The following is a 21280-nucleotide window of genomic DNA, read 5'->3' as shown; positions in this document are numbered from 1 at the left end:
CACACACACACACACACACACACACACACACACACACACACACACACACACACACACACGGGGGAAGTGAAAGCAGCGCTGTGACCTCAGATGATGCAACAGCAGAAGGACACATGATGGTCAGCAGCGAGCGGCGTGAAAGAACATTTGAGCTTTTGAAACATTAAAGTAAGACTAATATGATTTTAGTTCAACTGCATCACTGAAATCTTCACTACTCGAACATTTACTCTGAAAGGTCTACAAGAACTTCCTGAAAGAGCATCTCGTGCACGGCTGCATCATTTAAATCGAGTACGTCCTCCTTCATGATGCTACAGTGGAGTCATTCTACTTCCCGTTTTATTCCTACAGCTGCTTTGCATGATTCACAGTTCCAAACAACCCTTCTTTATATCTGATTCTGGACCTTGGTACCTGCCGTTTTAGCTCCTCCTCCTTATGTCAACATTGTTACAATTGGCTGCCACCACAAAAAACAGATGGGTGGGGCTTCTGTGCCTGAGATGACCATATTTGGGACATCCGTGCTCTGTGACATCATTCAGATCCAACAGTGTAAAAAAACTATGTTAAACTGAGTGTTTAGAGCAGGATTACTGTAAATACACTCAGCTTATTATTAAAAACTTCAACCTAGAAAGATGGACGACAGGAAATAAAGGACGCAGTCCACGCCCACTTCAAAGATGCTAACGTGCTAACTTTTCTAGACCAAGGTTCACGTAATACAGCAGGAAAAACGACATCAAACCGTGCGGTGGTCATATACTTGAATATAACTATAAATAAATAAATGCGTGCCACAAACCAAACCTTAGTTTTCTCCCATCACTAATGAAGTTCGTACTTCACAGCAGTCAACATCAAAGCCTTTCTGTGGTTATCAAACAGAAACCTGAGGCCCAAATTCTTCATTAGTCTGTTAATTGATTAGCTAATCAACACTATTGACTGCAGCTGATTTTCTGTCTTACAGTAAACTGAAACCGTGGCGGTGAGCAGCTCCTGTGAGCGATTACACTGCAGAAAAACCCTCAGACTTTAGTCAGGCTGATGAAATCAACGACTGAACGGATCACCTCCAGCAAAGAGGCGTGTGATTGGTTCAGCTTCATCACTCTGAAATCTATGGACAGTGTTTCTGTATATTTTTACAGACGTGCAGCTTTTCTGTGACCAACTCTAAAAAACATCAAACTGAAAAAGTAAGAGTTGGAAAGTCCTCAGAGAGGCTGTTCAGCCTCTTGTTTTCTCCTTTATTTTGTTGAGATAAAGAAAATGAAGCTTTGGTTTGTCAGGATGAAGACCCGGAGAAAAGAAAGCAATGATGCTCTTTCTGGAGTATTTGTTCTGTAAAGTCTGAAAATCGTGAGAAATGAAAGAACAGCTGGTACAGGAGGTCTGAGCACGTCTCAGGTTCAAAGATACTGTTTGAAAAATGAGAAACGACCTTCAGAACGTAGCAGAGCTCAAAGCTTCAGACCGCCAGGAAAATCCACACCACGGAACCAGTTCACCGTTTTTGGGAAAAAGCTGAAAAGCAGCAAATCCTCAGATTAGAGAAGCTCAAAGCATGAGCTGGATTTTTTTAAACATTTAATCCACACAGAAAAAACCCAAAACAAGACGGCCAGAGGGTCGAAGCAGGGTCGAGGACGCTGACAAGCCCACCAATAACAAGCACAGGAACACGATGTTAAAAACTCAGACGGCGAGTGACCGACTGACATCCAACCATCAGTCACCTGCACGCGGGTCACATCAGACACACCTGTGCTTCAGTCCGGAGCCAGGGAAAGGTCAAACAGTCACCACGGTAAAAGCTGCAGCAGGAACAACAACAACAATAATGGTTTATCTGTTTGTTTATCTGTAGCTTGTGAAAGTGATTGCTCACAGCCCTCAGCTGACGTCTGCAGACCTCATTCGGCAGAAGTGTGCACACGGATCTCATAAGACACGAGACTTCGCTCCCAGCTGAGCACACATGATATTAAACAGAGCCAGGATAACGACTAAAATCCCCCAAAACTGAATGTTTCCAATCACACGAGACAAAGACAAGCAGCAGAAAACTGGGAAATTTAGTGGAAAATGATTAAAAATGTGAATAAATGTCCAAGATAAAGAAATGTGTTGTTTGTTAAACTGATAATTGTTGAGTTTCCTCACAGAAAGCTGGACATGCTCAGACGTGAGGACAAGGAAACCAGCAGATCGAACACGACCCTCATGTAACGCATGCTGCTGCTGCTCCAGCTCATCTGCATGTGCCCACTGTATTAGCCAATCATTAACCTGCCAGCTAACGTCACCCCTCTCTCCGATCTCCCCTCCTCCTCCTTCCTGCTGTCCACCTTTGGTCACAGTGGCTGACTGGCCGACTGTCCAAAGGTCCCGGAGCTGCAGGGACGACACCCGAACACAAGCCAGAAAATTCTGCAGCTCCCACACGAGACAGACCCCACAAACCTGCTCTGAGGTCAAGCTGTTCACCTCTTAGGAAGCTAAACGAGGCTAAAGCGAGTCAGAGACTCCAGAGCCGCACACATCTGCAGAGTTTCAGGTTGATTCAGCACAACGTGGGCGTCTAACGCAGGCGAAGGAAAGTCAGAGCGGTAAAACACGAGCGGTGTGTGCAGGCGGAGCTGCGGGAGGAGGACGAGGCAGAAAGGTGGAGGTTTACCCTGCTCCTTCCAGTGCTTGGCGGCAGCGTCACACTCCTTTCTGTCCACAGAGTTGTTATCCATGCCGTCCGATCAGCAAACAGTCATTCCACTCAGAGAGGGACCCGACAGGCAGCAGCACAGAGAGAGTGTGAGGAAAGGTGTGTGTGTCGGGCTGCAGGAGGAGGAGGGAGGAGGAGGAGGGAGGGGAGAACCTGAGCAAGGCTTCCTCTGAGGGGGGGTGACTGCAGCGGGCGAATAAGTCCCTCCCGCTGGCTGTCAGCTGACTGTCTGCTGCCAGCGCTCTGACGCAGCAACTATAACCGGCTCAGCCTAACCCCCACCTTCCCTCCTCCCTCCAGCCTCCACCCTCCCTGTCTGCCTGCTCTGGCTTCCTCCTCCTCCTCCTCCTCACACAAAGCCAAAATCATGTTCCTTTTTCTTTGGATGTCCCCCTAGTTTTCCTTCGTCATCCCGTCACAGTGAAATCTGCTGACGAAGCAGGCGATGACACCACGATGCAGGAACCTCGAGCCACAGACTGTATATAAAAGACGGCCACGCCACCTACTGGTTTGTCCGCATTCAGAAACAATTCAGCCATGCTGGGCTGTTTCATGTGACCATATTAATGCAGCGCATGGGCACATCACAAGGACACAGATACCAGCTAATGAGTGCAAAGTGACACAATCCTTGTTGGACGGGCTGTCAGTGCAGTTAATGCACAGCACGCCTTATTGTTCTTCAGCTGCAGATTTTGGTGCAATCAGTGTCTTCAATTGTTTCTAATGTCCAGCAGGGGGCGACTCCTTACAGCTGATTGACACTGAGCCTGCTGCTCACCTGGACTCTGAGCTCAGTAAAGTATTTCCTGGTCTCAGTCACGGCTTTAAAGTCTTACTGAATAAAACATGAAGTTCGTTTTGTCAATTTTGGCTCCATTAGAGTCAAAACGGACCAAAGGAAAAGCATGACGCTCATTGGCTAACTGAGACTGGGAGGTCAGATCCTGGTTGTAATATCTGGTTTCAGAAAACTTGAGACTTCAAAACCAGGACTTTCCATCCATCTTTTATATACAGGACCACTTTGAAATTAGTCTAAAAAAATGTCACAAAACAGCCAAAGAGTCGTTACATGTTGTGTTTTTGTCTGACCCAAATCCACACAGTCAGTTTACCATGAGTTTAAAGTCAATAATCAGCTGTTATTGATCGGTTAATCACGGCTTCTGTTCCACTCAGTATCTAATCACTATCTAATGTCACTGCAAACTAACCGCGCCCCATGTTATCAAACCTTAGCAAAGACATGTTTGTATTTCTTTCAGTTCTCCAACATGAAACTGATCATCAGATCTGCCTTCAAACCACTGTGACTGACACCAACAAGGTGATTATGGCTGAGAAAATGAATAAAGGCAGAAAAGCTTTAAAGAACAGAACGAAGCACCGAGGACCTGCAGGAGGCTTTGAGCTGCACTAGTGTCATCAGAGTGGTAATTATTAACTTGAGCCACTAGAGGGCACCAACGTCCTTTATCCCTCTTTTATTCTCTCTTTCAGCCACATCAGCAAACACATCTGACTGAAACAGTTTCAGGGCTCAGTTTTAACCAGGCCCAAAGTCTGGACGTTTAATCCAAAAAACCTCCTGGACATTACTGCTGCATGTGTGGCATACAGCCACATAAAGGCCTCATCACAGTTCCACACAAACCACAAACAAACTTCAGCTCGGACCGAGCGTTGCTTTTCTGTTCCATCACGTTAAGATTAGCATCATTTCGCTAATGCATGACTGTGTGCAACAGCAACACCGGCTGGTTTAACTACATTTGTATTTGTCTTAACTGCAGCCTCCCACCACTGGGTGGAGGATGTGCAGCGTCACACACTTTCCTGCTGCATCAGTTTAAAACAGCGAACTCAGGGAGCGTTACCGAAACGTCATCACTTATCTGTGCTTTGACAATGTGCACGAGATGGTCTGATAGCAAACACACCATCACCTCTCCTCTATGGGACACATTTTACATATTTGTGCTCAGAGCTCGTGATTGCTTCTTCCTGCAGGCTCGAGCGATGAGAAAGTCGTCTAAATGTGAACTTCAGTCTCCAGCTGGATGCCCACAGTTTGAGCTGCAGTGATTTCACTGTGCAAACACATGATTACATAAAGAGGAAGTGCACGTTTGCACACAGTGACCCTCCACCTTCATCTGACTCTGAATGACTTTGCCCTCTGCTGTTGTAATCCAGCGGGGACGTGACGCATTCCCCACAGTAGAAACCTGCAGAAGCTCTCCCTCAGCGGGGAGCTGGACACGCTCCAGCAGCTTTTTCCCTCTGGCTTCCAAAATAAAAGCACTGAGCAGCTTTGATTTGATAATGTGGACACAGTGGCACAGTTATCCAGCATGTCATCGGGTCAGGCCAGGAGGACGTCCCGGGCTGGATCTGTGTTATGAATCAGGAGACTGTCACAGCTTTCTCCAGTCACATCATTCAAACTGTTCCACAACTCACTGTTTACATTAAACTCATCATCATAAACACAGTCACAGGGACGCCAGTTAGCTGAGGTGAAGACTGGCAAACAGCTGCCCGTCAGAGGCCACACCCCTAATAATGCAAGGCTTTATCCAGGTGGGTTATTGAAACGTTCTCTGCCAAAACAAAAGTTTGTGTCAGGCTGTAAAGTTTTTACATGGGAGTCTATGGTGACGGGCTCACTGCTGCCTCTGCTGGACACTACAGGAACTGCGGTTTCCAGCACTGACTGACATTATTTCTCATCTTGAAAGCTCCAGTTTTTATAGGTAAGTTCAAAGATTTTCTGCTTTTGTTACAAATGACAGCAAACTGAGCCTCAGACAAAACGAGACAGCTGATGCAATCAGTGTGTTCACACATGTAAGGAAATCAGTGAGCTGATGTTTTCATCGGTGAGGAAGAGGAGCTCAGACAGCAGCGCTGCACCTCGGGTTGCATAATGAAGAACATTTGCTGAGCGTTTTCTGGGTCGGAGAACCCTTTGTGGGGCTGCCAGTGTCGCAATGCAGGGAGGAGGAGGAGGCTTTAATTAACAGGAGATCCCAACACACACACACCTAAAGCCTCGGCAGCTCATCCTAGAACCACAGTCCGCTTACACAGCCTGCTGTGAGCTGATCGATATCAGTGGCCATTTAAAGGAAGATGAGGCTCTGCCGCGCTCACAGAGACGCCTCCTACAAGCCCCGAAGGACACAACTCTGCGTCTGTCTGATAAACTCTGATCAACCCGCCGCTCAGCTCACAGAAACTTTGTCACGCTGCAGTTTTCCTCCAATCATCACCTCAGGGCAAAATGAAAACGAACCAAAAACAGACGAAACAGGAACTGGAACTGTGCAGAAATCCGCTCTGCGTTTTACAGGAGGCAGCAGAAGCTGCTTCAAGGCTCCAAAATGCCTCTTTTGGGCAATTGGTAAAGAACATTTCCTACAAAAGTGTAAGACAGAAGCAGGAATAATATGCAACACATTAATAACTGAGGCGGTTTCCTGCGATGCACCAGCCAGGGAGCGTTATCACACTGACCACCGAAGCCACGGAGGCTGAACAAATAATAAAATAAAGTAAATAGACCTGCAGATGAATCACTGAGCTGCAGTCCAAACAAATCGAACCATAACTATCCCAAAGGTGACCTACTCTACTCATTTCCACCTCTATAGTTCTACTCATGCACTTTCCTACAGGAGCTTTGCATGATTAACAGTTACAATTATCCTTAATTTACATTGTGGTTCTCAAGCTGTTTTAGCCCCTCCCACTTTAAATGAACTTTGAAGTGATTGGCTGCCCCTCACAGACAGCAGGTGGGGGCCTCTCTCAGTGACATCATACAGATCCAAGGCGATGTTTAGAGCAGCTTTGGGCTCACAGGGATAAGTGAACGTACACTCGGCTCATTAAAAAGCTCTGGTCATGTTAATGTGAACATCCAGTCCTGAGCAGTTTATAGGCGGAAAGTACAACGTCCTCCTGACTCATTACAGTTCAGGTTATTCAGCACACAGGTTATCAGTAAATGACACTAAAGCATTCAGCCTCAGAGCATGAAATCTGACACAGTCCTGTGTGACAGTAAAACATGTAGTAAAACTCAGGAACAGGGTGTGGTCGGTTCTCTGTGTGCATGTGAGCGGATGCTGGGGTCTGAGGTGGTGCTGGGTTTCAGTCCAACATCTCAGGTTATGTCCAGAGGGAGGAAGTTAAACCAGGGAGTAAGATGATCGAATTCAAAACAAAAATGCTCAGCAGGCAACCAGAAACGCCTGGTGGACTAGTGTTTGTATATTCTACTCTATAAGCTTTGTTTAAAAAGTTTAGGTTTAAAAAGGACAAATCAAAATTTAACAAAAACTAATCAAAACCAGCTTTACTTACCGTGTTTTTAAACATAAACAAAAAAGTGATCAAATGCACAGAAATGGTGTTACTCGAATGAGACAAATGCACAAAATCCAACAAAAGGTCGAACGATGAGGAACACAACTACAAAATGCAAATGTTAAGATTCAAAGAAATGCAAAAAGACGATGCAACCAAAGGAAACACTGACTGGTTGGTTGGATGGAAGAAAGTAATGGAGGGGAACTAAGAATGGAGATGGAAGTTATGTGGATGAACATGGAAGTGCCAGTAAAAGTGTAGTGGGGGATGGTATCCATGCTGGAACTGGGTTATTTTACCTGCTCTTATGTTCAGGTTTGGCATCTTAAACGGTTTGCCGCCCTCCGCGCTCTTCTTCGCCGCTGGCTCCTCTGGTTTGCAAACAGGGGAATGGGTGGTAGGAGCTTGGGGGGGTGGGGGCTGCTGGATGTCGAGCTTCTCCAGCTCAGCCTTGCTTTTCTGGGGGGAGGCCTGTGTGAGGAGGCGGTAGGAGCTCTGACTTGGAGCTTCTTCTTCAACCTCCGGGGGCGGGGCTACTTTTGCGATTGGATCCTTTTGTCCAAAGCTGAGATCATCATCCATGGGGATCTCCGGGGGCTTGGAGGCTGCAAACTTGGAAGTATCCAGAGCTTCGAGAAACTCGTCAATAACACCCCTAGGTGGTCTTTCGATGAATTCAAATTCCTCAGAGGAGACTTCATGCTCGGAGACCTCCTCGGCCATCTCCGGCTCCTCCAGCTCCATCTTCAGGTCCTTCTTGTCAGTTTCCACCTGGAAGCTGGCAGGGTTCTTTGCCATTGCTTCCAAGACCGGCGAAAGGGAGTCTGCTGTTGGAGACTCTGAATCCGAATCCTCAGCAGGGGTCTTCTTATTCTGGAAGTCGAGTGGCTCAAACTTTCCGGTCATTTTGGGAGAATCGTGGCTTGAAAACCAATCTTTCTGTTGAATCTTGACAGGTTCCTCTTCTTTTGCTTTAGTTGGGGTAGTTTCCTCGGCCTCTTTGACGAGATCAAATGCGCCAAAGGTTTTGTCATCTTCTGCTTTTTCTTTATCTGTAGCTCTCCCCTCCATCTCCTCAGTCATCTCTTTCAGCAGGGAAACTTTAGCCTCAAAAGCAAAGGGGTTATTAGCAGACAGATTGATCGGAGGATTGGGTGACTCCATCATCCTTCGTTCGAGGATGGGGCTCTGCTCCTCCGGACTTCCCTCAGAGGAGCCGGAGTCTAGTTTGTCGGGGTTGAGCGGGGAAGACTTCAGGATGTCTGGAAGCGAAGGCGGCAGAGCAGAATCCTCCTCTTCCTCTTCATCATCATCATCATCATCATCTCTGAGACCAGATGAGAACTGATTCATCGATTGCATGAGTGAGTCGGCAGTCATCTTGCCGGGCTCAAATGTTTTTCCCTCATCCAAGAAAGATGGTAGATTTTCCTGGGATTCTCCAATCTGCCCATACTGGACCAGATCGGGAGTTGGACTATCGGACATTTTAGATGCTCTGCTGTCTGACTTGGAGTCTCCAAAATGTGAGTAGCCGCTGTCCGCAAGTGGGGAAAAGCCATCAAATGGGTTATTGTTCTTCTTCACCTCGTACATCAAGTCATCTTCTTCGTCAGACTGGTTGCCGTGCAGGTCTGGCTCAAAACTTGGGGGGTTAATGGAGGCCATGTCCTTGGGGAAGGAATCCATTGAGGGCTTGGTGTTGTCTTGAGAAGCTAGGTATGGTGAATCCCAGTGCTCTGTTGGGTTAGAGGAGGCAACGTGAGACTCAGGGACCATCATCTGGGGATTCACGGGGGAGGGGCCAGTGGAAGACCTGTCTGAGCTAATCAGCTTCTCGTCAGGCGAAAAGGAAATGCCACTGTCTTCGCACGGATTATGAGGCCCTGGGTCTTTCCCTAAACTCAGGTAAGGACCAGCTAATGGATCTAGAGGGTCTTCCTTATTCTTACTACTGCCTGGTCCAGAGTCACCCCCCCAAGGCATGTCCTTGGAAAGAGTAGCAGGGGGTTCAGTAGAGAAGGAGCCCAGGGGTGCAGCAGATCCTGAAGCAGGGGGCTGGTTGGGACTCTCGGTCAAAGAGAGCTCTTCCAGAGAGTCGGGGGAGTGGAGAGGGGAGATGGGAGAGATGGGAGCAGGGGAATCACCCTTCTGCCCAAGTGCTTGAGTAGAAAGGGAGGAGGGAGAATGCAATACAGCACATATCAAAGACATACTCCATTCCTTACAGTGCCCACCACACCTGGGTAGAACAGCTACCAACAACATTCAGAAAAGGTTCAGAGATTTAGACCAGACAACGGCTATGAAAGGTGGCGGTGGCTGGTAGACCAGTTCAGTATAACCCCAAAAACAATCAGCTAAAAGGATAATACTAAATACTAATACGTTGTGTGTGATTTTAAGTCTTTTATATTACAGTATTGGCTTGAAAGAATATATTTTTGGAGTTTATGTTTGAAAAGAAATGGGGCTTGTCTAATGTTTGGGGACCAGATCCAGTATAACATGGTCATGTTGAGACATTGTTGAGATTGTATATAAATGTAATGCCTACAACAGATAGATTAGAAAAGACAAACGTTGCTTTGGTGCTGGAACACCTGACTTTGGATCCAACCTAATCATAAACCAACACATTTGTTGTTGTTTTTTAGATTTAATGATTATTTCAAACATTTTAACTTTCATGAGCAGAGATTTTCAGCCCAGCTGTCACTGCATCCCCTCTTGAAATAGTCTCAGGGTTGACTGGCTGATATGTTCTTATGCAAGCAATCAGCAGTGTTCTTTTCACTGGGAGATATTGCCTTTCAGAGGACTGACGGGGAGGAACAGGTGACTAATGAAAAACACCATCACGTTTTCTCAAAGGTGGACTCCAGGCCTAAGGATGAGTGCTGGCTTCGATGATGCTTTCACTTGTTCGACTTCTACTCACCTTCAAACTAACTGACATCACATTAAACAAATATTTGATATGACTGTATGTGATGTGCATAAAGATGATGGGCAAAGTCAAGTGATAATAATAATTAACAAAATGCTTTGTCCTGAGCCAGTCAGCAGTCACTGTTGGGCTCAGGCAAGTCCACCGGTGTAAAAACATGGGGGGGATTTTTCACGGGTAACCTCTTCCTGCTTCTGCTAACAGTGCTGGTTCACTCCTAAACACATACCGATTTCTTGTTATGAGAGTTACTGACCAACCATAATGTGATGGGATTTAAGTATACTGACAAAATCATCTCCCTGCACAAAAAGCCGACAATATCATAGATTGTAAGCTTATCTTTGAAGTACGCCTGCTAAAATGGGATTGACTGCATGACTGTTGTCTTATTTCCTAAGTGGCATAAAACACATTCTTTAAGTGCTGGAAATATGAATTTAAATTAGGGCTGCTCGATTATGGCAAAAATGATAATCACGATTATTTTCACAGAAATTGAGATCTCGATTATTTGACGATATTTATTTAACAATAACAATGTGTTGAATGATGACTTTAAAGATTGTCATAAAATAATCTAAAATAGTGCAAATACTGATAACAGTGCAAATGTTTGCAATATAAGAAATAAATGAAAAATGTAAACATCTGTGTTTAGTGAACTTTGCAGTGTTGCTCTGTGGTGCAGCTACTGTAGCAAAGTTCACACACTGTGTCTGCTTGATCCACGTCTGACTGAACCCGTAATGTTTCCACACCACTGAAGGTTTTTACCTCTTTTCAACCAACGGCAGTCACTCTCCTCTCCAAATAACCTCTGCTCAGCTTTCCGAGCTTCCCTCGGGTCCTCTTAATCAGCGGTCCCCAACCCCCGGGCCTCGGACCGGCACCGGTCCGTGAGTCGTTTGGTACCGGGCCGCGAGAGTAGAGGCTCAGGTGTGAAATGTTTCGTTTTCAGTTTTTTTTATAGGTTTTCAGCGTAATTTTGTTATCGTTTTTATCGTTAACTCTGTTTTCCTGGGTCTTTTCACGTGTGTTATGAATAAATTTTCTTTTTTTCGGTACCGGTACTAGTTTTATTTTGTTGTATTTATCCGCAACACCTTAAAGGCCGGTCCATGAAAATATTGTCGGGCATAAACCGGACCGTGGTGCAAAAAAGGTTGGAGACCGCTGCTCTTAATTGTTGTGACGCGTGTTCGAAACGCAGAGAGGTGCGCTCGATTTGCCACACGGAGATGCGCGAGAGTAAAGCACGAGGGAGGGGCTAATAATCGGCTCAGTCATTTTTAATGATCGTTGAAAGCCCAGATCGTAATCGAGATTAAAATTCGATTCATTGAGCAGCCCTAATTTAAACCCACCTAAAGTAGGGAAAGAAACGACTTTTATAGCTGTAATGTTAGAGTTGGGTCTGTTTCTTTGGGAATAAACTGGACTTACACGACTACCATCCACAGTCAGGTTTGCCCACATTTGTCTGGTCTGTAAACCACCTTGGTTTGACGTTTGGTGGTGCAATAAATGTTTCCCCAGGTCTGGCGCCAATAAACCATGCCCAGAGTGTCAAACAAACTGCTAGGTGACCACAGATAATGATTCCTCTCAATTAAGTTTTCAAAATATAATTTAACAAATGCACAAACCTGAGGAGAATCATTATTCGTCTACAAACTACTCGTACAAGTTCAGGTCAGTCTACTCTACAACAGTCACATGTGAATCACAATGCAACACAAACACAGGCAAAGTCAGATTTAACAAACCCACGGCAAGCATCCCGTGTAAATGCTCACATGACGTAAAAAACCTACAGCTTCTTCCATGCGATGAGTTATTTTAAAACAAAGAGTGAAGAATAAAGAACTGAAGAGGAAAAGAAATGACCGAGACGGGGAAAGAGACGAGCAGAGAGGACTTGCCTGTAGGGAAGTGCATCAGAGGATGAGGCTGAGCTTTAGAAGAAGAAGAAGGTACATCTGTGGAAGAAACGAGAGAAAGCAGCAGAAAGTGAGTTTATGCAAGCTCAGAGGGAAAAGACCGAGAACAGAGAGAGATATCATCGCCAATACAAACTGAAGAGGAGATTTCTAAAGCCAAAAGTGGGTCTCTACGCCTCAAGTGACGGGATAAAATCTTAATCACAGCTCCCGAGCGTTAAAGAGGGAAACGTGGACGCCCACAGGGGGCTTCTTCACCTAATGCTTTTATTCAAAAAGGAGCAACTGTGCATAGAAGTTCACACAGCTTACAGCGTTTAACAGCCTCTGTGCAATCAGACATGCCATCAATACCACGCCTTCACGCCCTCATCAGACCTGCAGGCTGTGGTTCACACTCAGTCCCTGCTGCAGGAGGCCAGGAGCTGTTTTAGCTTACTGGGCACCACGTTAGCAGTTTACACCCTCTCCAGGTACAAGAAGCCTTCATCACAGCTTCACCATCAATGTTTCTGCTGCTCCCAAAAACCAAACAAACAGTTAAAATGATTCAAATTCTTTTAGCGCCAATAAAACGATCAGCTGTTCAGCTCTCAGGTGTTGATGATGTTAATTCAGAGCATTTATGAGGTGAAGGAGCGTTGATGGCTTCAGAATTAGACTTTGTTCCACAATAATTCGATCATCTCACTTTCTATAAATTGCAATCTTTGCTCGTGCTGTAATGATTTCACCAAACAGCAACGTGACAGAAGTTTTATGAATATAAAAGAGCATAAAATTCACGGCACTGACAACATGAATCAAACATGTTTGCTACTGTTTGTGTGGTTAAAGAGAAACCTGGACGTGAGCACCGTGTGCTACCTGAACAAGCTCTCCGAGTTACGTAAACACGCGTTAAAGGCCGGACGTGTCTTTAACTGACAGCAGATGACAAAGAAAAGGTCAGAGAAATGGTGACAGGCAGTAAAGCATCGGACGATTTGCTATGAAGAGACGTGAGCTTTCCCAGCTTTCACAGGAGACGCAACACGAGGGCGACCCAGAGGTTTCAGCAACACGCCGACTAACCATCCAAAAATACTCTAAAAATGTCAAATATGACAGATGTTTTCCAAACTCGTCTGGTTACACAACATCAGCACACAGACAGGAAACTTGACTGTCGTGCAAGTCAGAAAGCTCGAGCCAGCAGCAATCGGCCGATTAAACCAAATGAAGCCGAATGACATTAAGGACGTGCTGAAAACGTCTGCTTCTTCCTGCTAATGAGCTTAATGCTGTTTCCCCCAAACAGATGACTGCCTACATGTGATGGGACAAAAACAGGGAAAGTGCTCCAACAAAATCCTCCACAGCAGCACGAACACACAGACTGCTCCTGCAGTCGTGCAGCGGTTAATGCACCATTTTATCCAAGTCCAGTTCTCACTGAGATTAAGAACAGCCGGCTGAAGAGAAGCAGACGTCGACGTTAATGCAACTGTTGCACACGATCAAGTAAATATACAGACATACAGCTCGAGCTCCTGCGCTGAGCCGACTGGTCTTTAAAACTTTAAAGGACAAACTGAGAAAGATGTTTTGGCTGATTTTGGCTTTTCTACATCTGTGTATAGAAATTAGAGGCGACGTGAGAAGCCTGACAGTTACACCGCTGCACTCAGAAAAACGAGCAACACAAGTGAAAGAAAACGAGAGAAATGCCTGGAATAAGTGAAGAAATCAGAGATTTTGAGCTAAAAAGGGCCAAAAACCATTAAAAGGCAAACTCTCAGAACGCAAGCACATAAAACTGAGTCGTCTACATAGAAGTGGACATAAGAAAAACAAGACTGTTAACACCCAAAATACAAACACAGACAACACCCCTGTGTCCAGATTGGGACGTATGTGCTAATATATTTACAGACTGGTTGGTGTCGCCCGATGAGCAGAGGGCAGCTCAAACACAGGCAGCAGATACTCTGCAGCTCTGGATAGCAACCGGCTGAGGACAGCAGGAGCTGCTAAATAATTAACGTCCAAACCTACATGGATCTCTTACCTACCCTACAGAGACTGTTTACAAAGGACGGACGTCTGCAGGTGAGCCAATGATTAAGCATCTTTGAGCTGCATTCCTCTGAGCAGCACGCAGCTCCGACTCACTGAAGGTGGAACTTGTGCTCAGCTGATCTCGGAGCTCAGCAAACACTTTGTGGTCGCGTTGAATCAAACATGAAGTTCATTTTATAAACGATGGTCCCACCAGAGTGACCGTGGCTGTGTCCACCACGAGTTTGTGTTTTTAGGATGGAGCGAGAACGACTGACTGAACACGAGACAAGCAGAGAGCGCTCAGAGGAAACACTCATCATCATCTTCCTCTCGTAACTGTAGGAAGCCACGATCATAATGAAATTAAAATCGGATTGATTAGCCAGCTCCACACAGGCCTCCATCTTTAACTCAACGTCTTCATTAGCCAACAAAGAAATGATTCATAAAGAGATTAAAAAGAAAGTTTTCATTCAGACTTTTATAAAATTAGATTATTAAAAGACAGAAGTCTGAACAGGCTGGAATGACGTTGCTCTTCATCAGTGAAGTTTCATGAAGGTCCAGAAACCATCTTTATCTCTAACGTCCTCTGAGCTCAAGGCCAAAATCAAAAACACCGACAGGAAACTTTCGTCATTTTGTGATTATTACAGATGAAAATCAAGAATCAGGACTCGGTGAATAATCTGATTAAATCATAAGCTGATTATCAGATTTATTAATGAATTGATTTTGATTACAAAGTGAAGCTGAGCTGATTACAAAGCTCCGTTTTATCTGTTACCTCTGCTGTCGAGGTTTGCCTTCCAGCGATGGAGAAGACCTGCGATGGAACCGAACAGGACATTTAACATGAAGTCACAGTCGACTAAATCTGAACTCTAACCTGTGGATTTTAATATGAAGGTAACAAAGCACAACATGGAGTCACGTTAGGTTTCGATGGCTCTCAGCAGACTCCCAGACTCAGCTGACGCTCCTCTGCTCACATTAGAGATATATGTCTACTTATCTCTGCATTTACACATTTTACATCCACCTAACAGCCCTGAAGCCCTAAAGTGTAACAGCGACATTAATAATCACGCAGGTGTGAGCATTACCAATCATAACCAGCAGCAGCGACGCCTCGGCCTGCTGCAGGAACCTTTAACCCCGACACTTTACGACTGAGGAATGTGCTCCAAGCGTCTCTCCTCGCCGCTCGAGCTAAACACAAAACTCCGCCTTCTTAAACGTGCGCTCGTCCAACCGCAGCAGCGCGTTTAAAGAGGAGGAAACCCCGAGACACCACTGCAGTCCGTCCACACACTGAACCCACGCAACCTCTGTGACACAAACCAGGACCTGTGTGGACTCATGTGACACTGCTATGTTTAATCTGACCCAGTCCCCAGAGACGGGGCTCAGGCTGAGAGGGAAACTGGCCTGCAGCTAAACCAGATCAAACCCGCCCGTAACGTCCGCTGACCTTCCTCTGAGCCCCGGCGTCTGCCTGGCTGGGACGTCTAAGGCCAAATAAACCCAAATTTAAACAGGACGGATGGAAGCGTGCAGATTTTCATGGATCTGTTCTTCCACTTCCTCGATTCACTCGCCGTCATCCATCTGACATCAGAGTTAGAAACCAGTCCAGAGTAAGTCTCGTCTGATGGACCAGGTTAGATATTCTCCATTCTACCACTCATCTCGTTCTTCAGCAGTTTTGTCTCTGAAACGTGGGCTTCTTATTTCAGATTTATTTTCCACCCGTCTTGCAACTTCCTGTCACAAAGAGAGAGGTGCTGCTGGCTGGTGCCAGGTTAGCCAAGAATTCTAACTAGCACTTCTGGTACCTGCTGGGAAAGGAAAAAGGTCAGATGTATTCTTTTCCCAGAATCCCCTGAAAGATGATCCCCTTCCAAACAGTTGGAGGTCTTTTCTACAAAGTCTGTTCTGCCTTTTCAAGGAAGTCCACGTTTCCCAACCTGCTGCTACCACTGCTGAAGTCAGCCACTGTCAGAAGACTGCATTATTCTGACATGTGCTCTGTTAGACGTCTGCCTATGACAGAGCTCCACCTCTGATGTGAGAGGTCTGCAGTCCAGCCAACTTTAAAACACTTTTGCGTCTGCAGCAGCCGAACACGTGAAAGCTGAAGTCCGGATCAGAGCTTCTTTAGTTTGAAAACAAACAGATGACACAGTTTTCTGCCTCGTCTGATGAATCCGTTCATCGCGGGCAGGTATCACCTTTCACCGCACAGCTCTACAAGCTCTGAGCTTATCGCAGCGATAAGAGGCGGGATTAAATCAGATTAACACGAGCTCGTCGCCACGAGAACTCAGAGCTGCTGCTGACCGAGTAAAATACAAACAGAGCGGGCGTGGCCGCTGTGCCGGGTGGAGTCGCACTTAACCACACGCATGCGTCACCATCACTCTGACCACACCAGCAGCTCCTCACAAACAGACACTGACGGATGTAGGTGATCCCAAAACAATGAGATGTAGGCCGACGGCGAGCCCCAAACGATTACACGGCCTGTCCGTCACCGCGCCGCAGAAGGACAAAAACTCACCGCAAACACCTTTTTCAAGGTGACGACCTGAATCTGTGCGAGAGCGAGGAGGAGGGAGGCAGCAGCGCCTTCATCTCTTCCAACAAACAACATGACAAACATCGAGCTCCAACATTTCTGCCCGTTTTTATCTCAAAGCAAAAACAAACATTTTTAAAAAGGTAACTCGTCATGACGCATGGGCAGCTCGCGCTGCACGTACATCTCTACGTGTGATCAGAAATGTGCTGTTTTAAAAGCTCTAGCAGCAGAACGTTGGTATTGTAGAAAATAAAGGATCGTTTGTTGGCTCTGAGGTACAAAAACACTAAAAATGAGCCGACTCGCCTCATCGACGCAGACGGGCAGCAAACATCAGAAGGAAGCAGCTGAACTTCCCAAAGAGACGGCGTGTTTTCTTCACTACATGAAAACACACCCTGCTTCTGTCCTCAGACATTTAAACTATGACCTGACTGCTGCACGGCCTTTAGTCCCTCCTTTCTTAGTTTGGGCGTTTCTTTTCTTTTTTTAAAGTTTGTTATTTACCGAATATTCTCAGATAAGTTGGAAGAGCAGAGTTTAGGAGAGGCGACCGGCTCGGGCAGGAAGAGCGACGCTGTTGTATTTGACCACTTAAATTTGGACCCCTGGGTCTTTGTCCAGAGCACTGATTGGATCGGGCCCAGCTCTAAAGAGGTGACGACCACCCGAGGGATACAAGGGAGGCGGGACGGGACTGTTCCACTCCTGCACACTGTCCTGTGTGGCAGATCTGTTAGAAACCCTCGAGTTCCTTAAAATCTGCTTTGAAGAAGCACTTCAGCTGATACTGATCTCACTGGATCTAAAGAGGGATTTTATCCAGCTGCCTTTTGTGTGTGTGTTCAGTAATAAACACACAGAAACCTCCAACAAAGGTGGATTATTCCAGCACGCGCTGAAGTCATAATACATCTGCCAGAATAAAGTGGAGGCAGCTTCCTGTGATCAGACACAGTTGTTTTTACTGAAGCGTTTCAAATATTAAAAAGTGGTTTTTAAAACAGTCGTGGCTGCTGGAGGCAGAGAAATCTGGAGGCCTTCATGGGCACATTAATAACACCTCATCATGTAATGCCTGCTCTGAGCGCAGTAATTAAAAGAGGCGAGGCTGTTCATTACTTTATAATCGTGCAATAAACACAGGAGCATCAAACAAGAGGGCACTGTGGACCAGAAACAAAGAGAAAGGCAAGAACGGGCTAAAATGCAACAAAGGACGCATTTAAAAGCTTAATTTAATCTCAAATTGCCCAAAATTAAAGAAGAATTCACATCTCCTCTCCCTCCTACTCTCAGGTCACCTCCTGAGCGTGGCCTGGTTTCTGTGTGCCGAGGAAATCGTGTTTAACGGTGACATATTTTCGCCTCAGGTCTCTCAGGAGGTTAATGTGTGTGTGATGGAGCTGGCAGTGATGGAATCGATTCAGACATGGATGAATTTCTTTCTCGCTCCGTCTCTTTTGTTCTGGCTGCTGGCTGCTTGCTGTAACAGGCGGTTTTTCCACCTCCGTCTGTGGCCTCGCCAAGCAGCCCCACCCTGCCTGCTGCTGCTCCAGCTCAGGCCTGTTTACCTGCCTAAAGCCACATTTACTCCACCAGATAAACAAAAACAACAGCGGCAGCAGCTGAAATGGAGCACTTCCTGAAAGTCTACGCAGTCCAGACATGACACAAAACGCCACGGGAGCAGGACCGAGCCCCAGCAGCCAGCGGCAGAGCCGATCTGGAGGCCTCTGGAGCTGATTCTTTTTTTCTGGGATCTGGGGTGTTGGTTTTTGGGTGGAGATTGTGGGGGTGGGTGAGGGTGTGGGTAGCCGAGGTAGGAAAATAAATCATGAAAGGCTGATTGGGGTTATTCTGGTAGCGGTGTGGAAGCCGACAGGGAGTGGACGCACAGCGGATTCCTTTGTTGTGACTAATCTCCCTGCTAACCGCGCATGCTTCCATTATCGGACGCGACCATGTCTATCCTGCCGCCGCTTAAATCAGAGCAAACAGATCCAAAGAACCAATCTCATACGGGTTTGTGTTAGCTGTGATTCTGACTCCGATATTACAGGTTTATAAAATAAAGCATTACAAGGGGAGAGCGCTGGAGTCCACCTCACGCAACACAATAGAGAAAACACACAATTTAATTTGTCTGCCTCATTTTCTTAACTCGTGTCTGAAGGAAAATTCATGTCAAACATATCTGACAGCATTTCTTTGACGCTTCAGCTTTAATTTGTTGGGGGGGAGAAGGAATAAAGGGTGTGTCCGATAATGGAACCAGGATGCAACTACCGTTAGCATGCGCGGACACGCAGCGAGCGGAGAGCAGATGCCCGGTTAAATAACAATAACGGCTCCGATAACGGTGGAACAAACCGCGTTTATTCCGGGAAATGTTTCCAAAAACACCCCAGTGCCGTTAGTTACAGGAAGCAGGCTGCCTCTGGTGGATAACTGGAGGATAAATGGTGCAATCCTGCCACCTCATCGGCTCACAGCCTGCTTCCTGCCGCCTGTTTGTCCGAACAGGTGGGCCGCATCACCACAACACAGCAAAAAAAACGGGCTAGCCTGCTAGCATAAAAAAACGCAAGCGTGCGCAAAAAAACACCGCAACTGTCTCGTTTTTAAAAGAAAACACGCTCCGTGACTCCAGGAGTCTACCTCCCATCCGTTTAGCGCAAACAGCAGCCAGGCTCAGTGATGAAGCACCTTTCGCTCCCCTCTGGGGTAGCATCGCTAGGCGGCTAAGAGGCTAAGCACTTAGCGAACAACACCCTGGAGAAATCCACACAAATTTAGCACAATCTAACACAACATAACTGAGACCAGGCGTTAAACGTGTCCAAGGGAGAAAAGGCAGCACTCTACCCCGCCTATTTTTATCTGCAGGTCGTTTTCGGGATGCGATGCTAACCCCATTCAGGTGCACAGAAAACCGGTAAAAATGAAAAAAATATCCAGGTGCATTTCACCGAGTTTTAGGTAAAAGGCTTTAAAAATAGACCTTAAAGGTGTCTCTCCACTCTCGAATAACCCTGTCCTGCCGTTTATCCATCAGTGATACTCACACGACGCGGGAGCCGCTGGTTGCGCTGTCACCGCAGATCGCTCTGCTGCCTCTGCGGGGGATGGCGCTGCTTCTCGGGGTTCGGCCACTGGGAGGGCGTCGCTCTCGGGGGCAGGTTCTGGCTCCGGTGCGATCTTTGTACTCGCCGGCTCGGCTTTGGGAGCGGCCACTTCAGGCTCCTCGTGGGCAGAAGCTGGGCTGGTGGAGTCTGGGACTGCCGGTTTGAGGGCTGGCTCCGGTAACGTTACCGTCTCCGTCTCCTTTAGATCAGGGAGGGAAGTTTGCGTGAAGTCGTCAGGAACACTATCTTCAGCTCGGTGCCGCTCCAAAGCGTCCTTAGCCCCGCCAACGAGGTCCACAATGTCGTCATCCAGGAGGTAGTGGTCCGGTTCGGCCTGGTAATGGTGCACCTCGTCGTTGAACATAGGAGTGGTGGAAGAAACTTGATGCTCCTCGCTGTCTGCCATTTTTCTTGATTTTTCCCTCCTCCAAACGGTCTCCTGAGGTTGGAAAAAAGTTTCAGCTCCGGTAAATGTCCGCTCAGTCAGTCACCTCCTGTTGCACACGTCCACCAGGAAGAGCCGTGAAACCGCACCGTGAAGTCCCCGCCTGTAATCTGCCTCTGACCCCGGACAAAGTTGGAGCAGCTCACCGCAGGACAGTCACCACAGAGTCGGACCCGAGTCCCCAGATGGCCGCTGAGAGGGGGAGAAGGGGAAACACCAACGACCAATTACCTACGGCTTAACCCCAGAGTGACACAAGCTGTGACCAATCAGAGAGCACCGAAGGTGGGCGGGGCGTGATGGGACGCCGCCACAAAAGTGCTAAAAAGCAGAAAGTTGATTGCTGCTGTCCTGACATGACTTTCACATGTTTATAACTATGATGGTGTGAACTCTGAGGGCGAGGAGCTCAAACTAGTCGCCTTACTGAACTATTCAAGTCACGTGATCCTGTTTGAAATCACTGATCCTGTAGAGCATAGGAGTCAAACTCTGGCCCGTGGGCCACATTTGGCCCGCAGTGTAATTACATTTGGCCCGCGAAGCCATACCAAATTACTACTAGAGCTGGCCTACTGGTATTATACAGCTAATATCTATATATATATCGTTTAGTATTAAGCCTTGCTTGTTCCATATTCAGTTTTTCAGCAAAACTTGTTTGAGTCAATAAGAAAAGATTGATTCTTATATCTGGAGAAAGATTTTTTTTCAATAAATATTAATGTTAGCCCGCAACATTGTTCCAGTTTTGAATTTTGGCCCACTGTGTATTTGAGTTTGACACCCCTGCTGTAGAGGCTGACCACCGGATAAACACTGGTCTCCTAAATGAAGGTTAGGTTAGGAAATCATATCTAAAATGGACTTATTTCCAACTCCATTTCTCTACTAGAGTAGCTTTGCATGATTTACAGATCAAAATCATCCTTTATCTGATACTGTGCCCCCAGTTCATCCTCTGTCTGAAACAGCAGATTTAGCCCCTCCCATTTTAAGAAAGGGTGCCCACAATGACACATCCAGATTCAAGAGTAGAAAAAAGTGTGATAAACTGAGTGTCCAGAGGAGTC

The 21280-nt window shown here is 46.5% G+C and overlaps 1 protein-coding gene across 12 annotated transcripts in view; it reads right to left on the bottom strand.

The window, feature by feature from the left end:
* Positions 1-20437, bottom strand: part of rtn4a (reticulon 4a) — a 32078-nt gene extending 11641 nt beyond the window's left edge. The window contains exons 1-4 of one of the 12 annotated variants that reach the window (XM_014341192.2): positions 19703-20437; positions 14838-14876; positions 11990-12046; positions 7414-9276 (exon numbers count right to left, since the gene is read on the bottom strand). In XM_014341192.2, coding sequence (XP_014196678.1) covers positions 7414-9276; positions 11990-12046; positions 14838-14876; positions 19703-20168 — 2425 coding nt within the window. In that variant the 5' untranslated portion in view covers positions 20169-20437. Of the gene's footprint in view, positions 1-2689; positions 2953-7413; positions 9277-11989; positions 12047-14837; positions 14877-19638 lie in introns of those variants that run through there. The other 11 variants (XM_005945811.3, XM_014341193.2, XM_005945812.3 and 8 more) reach the window with 11 other exon arrangements.
* Between the last annotated feature and the right edge of the window lie 843 nt (positions 20438-21280).

This window comes from Haplochromis burtoni, unplaced genomic scaffold (genome assembly GCF_018398535.1).
Source record: "Haplochromis burtoni strain Fernald_Lab_line unplaced genomic scaffold, NCSU_Asbu1 Contig_459, whole genome shotgun sequence".
NCBI lineage: Eukaryota > Metazoa > Chordata > Actinopteri > Cichliformes > Cichlidae > Haplochromis > Haplochromis burtoni.
The sequence above is the reverse complement of the archived record's forward strand: the minus strand, read 5'-3'. Positions and strand labels throughout refer to the sequence as shown.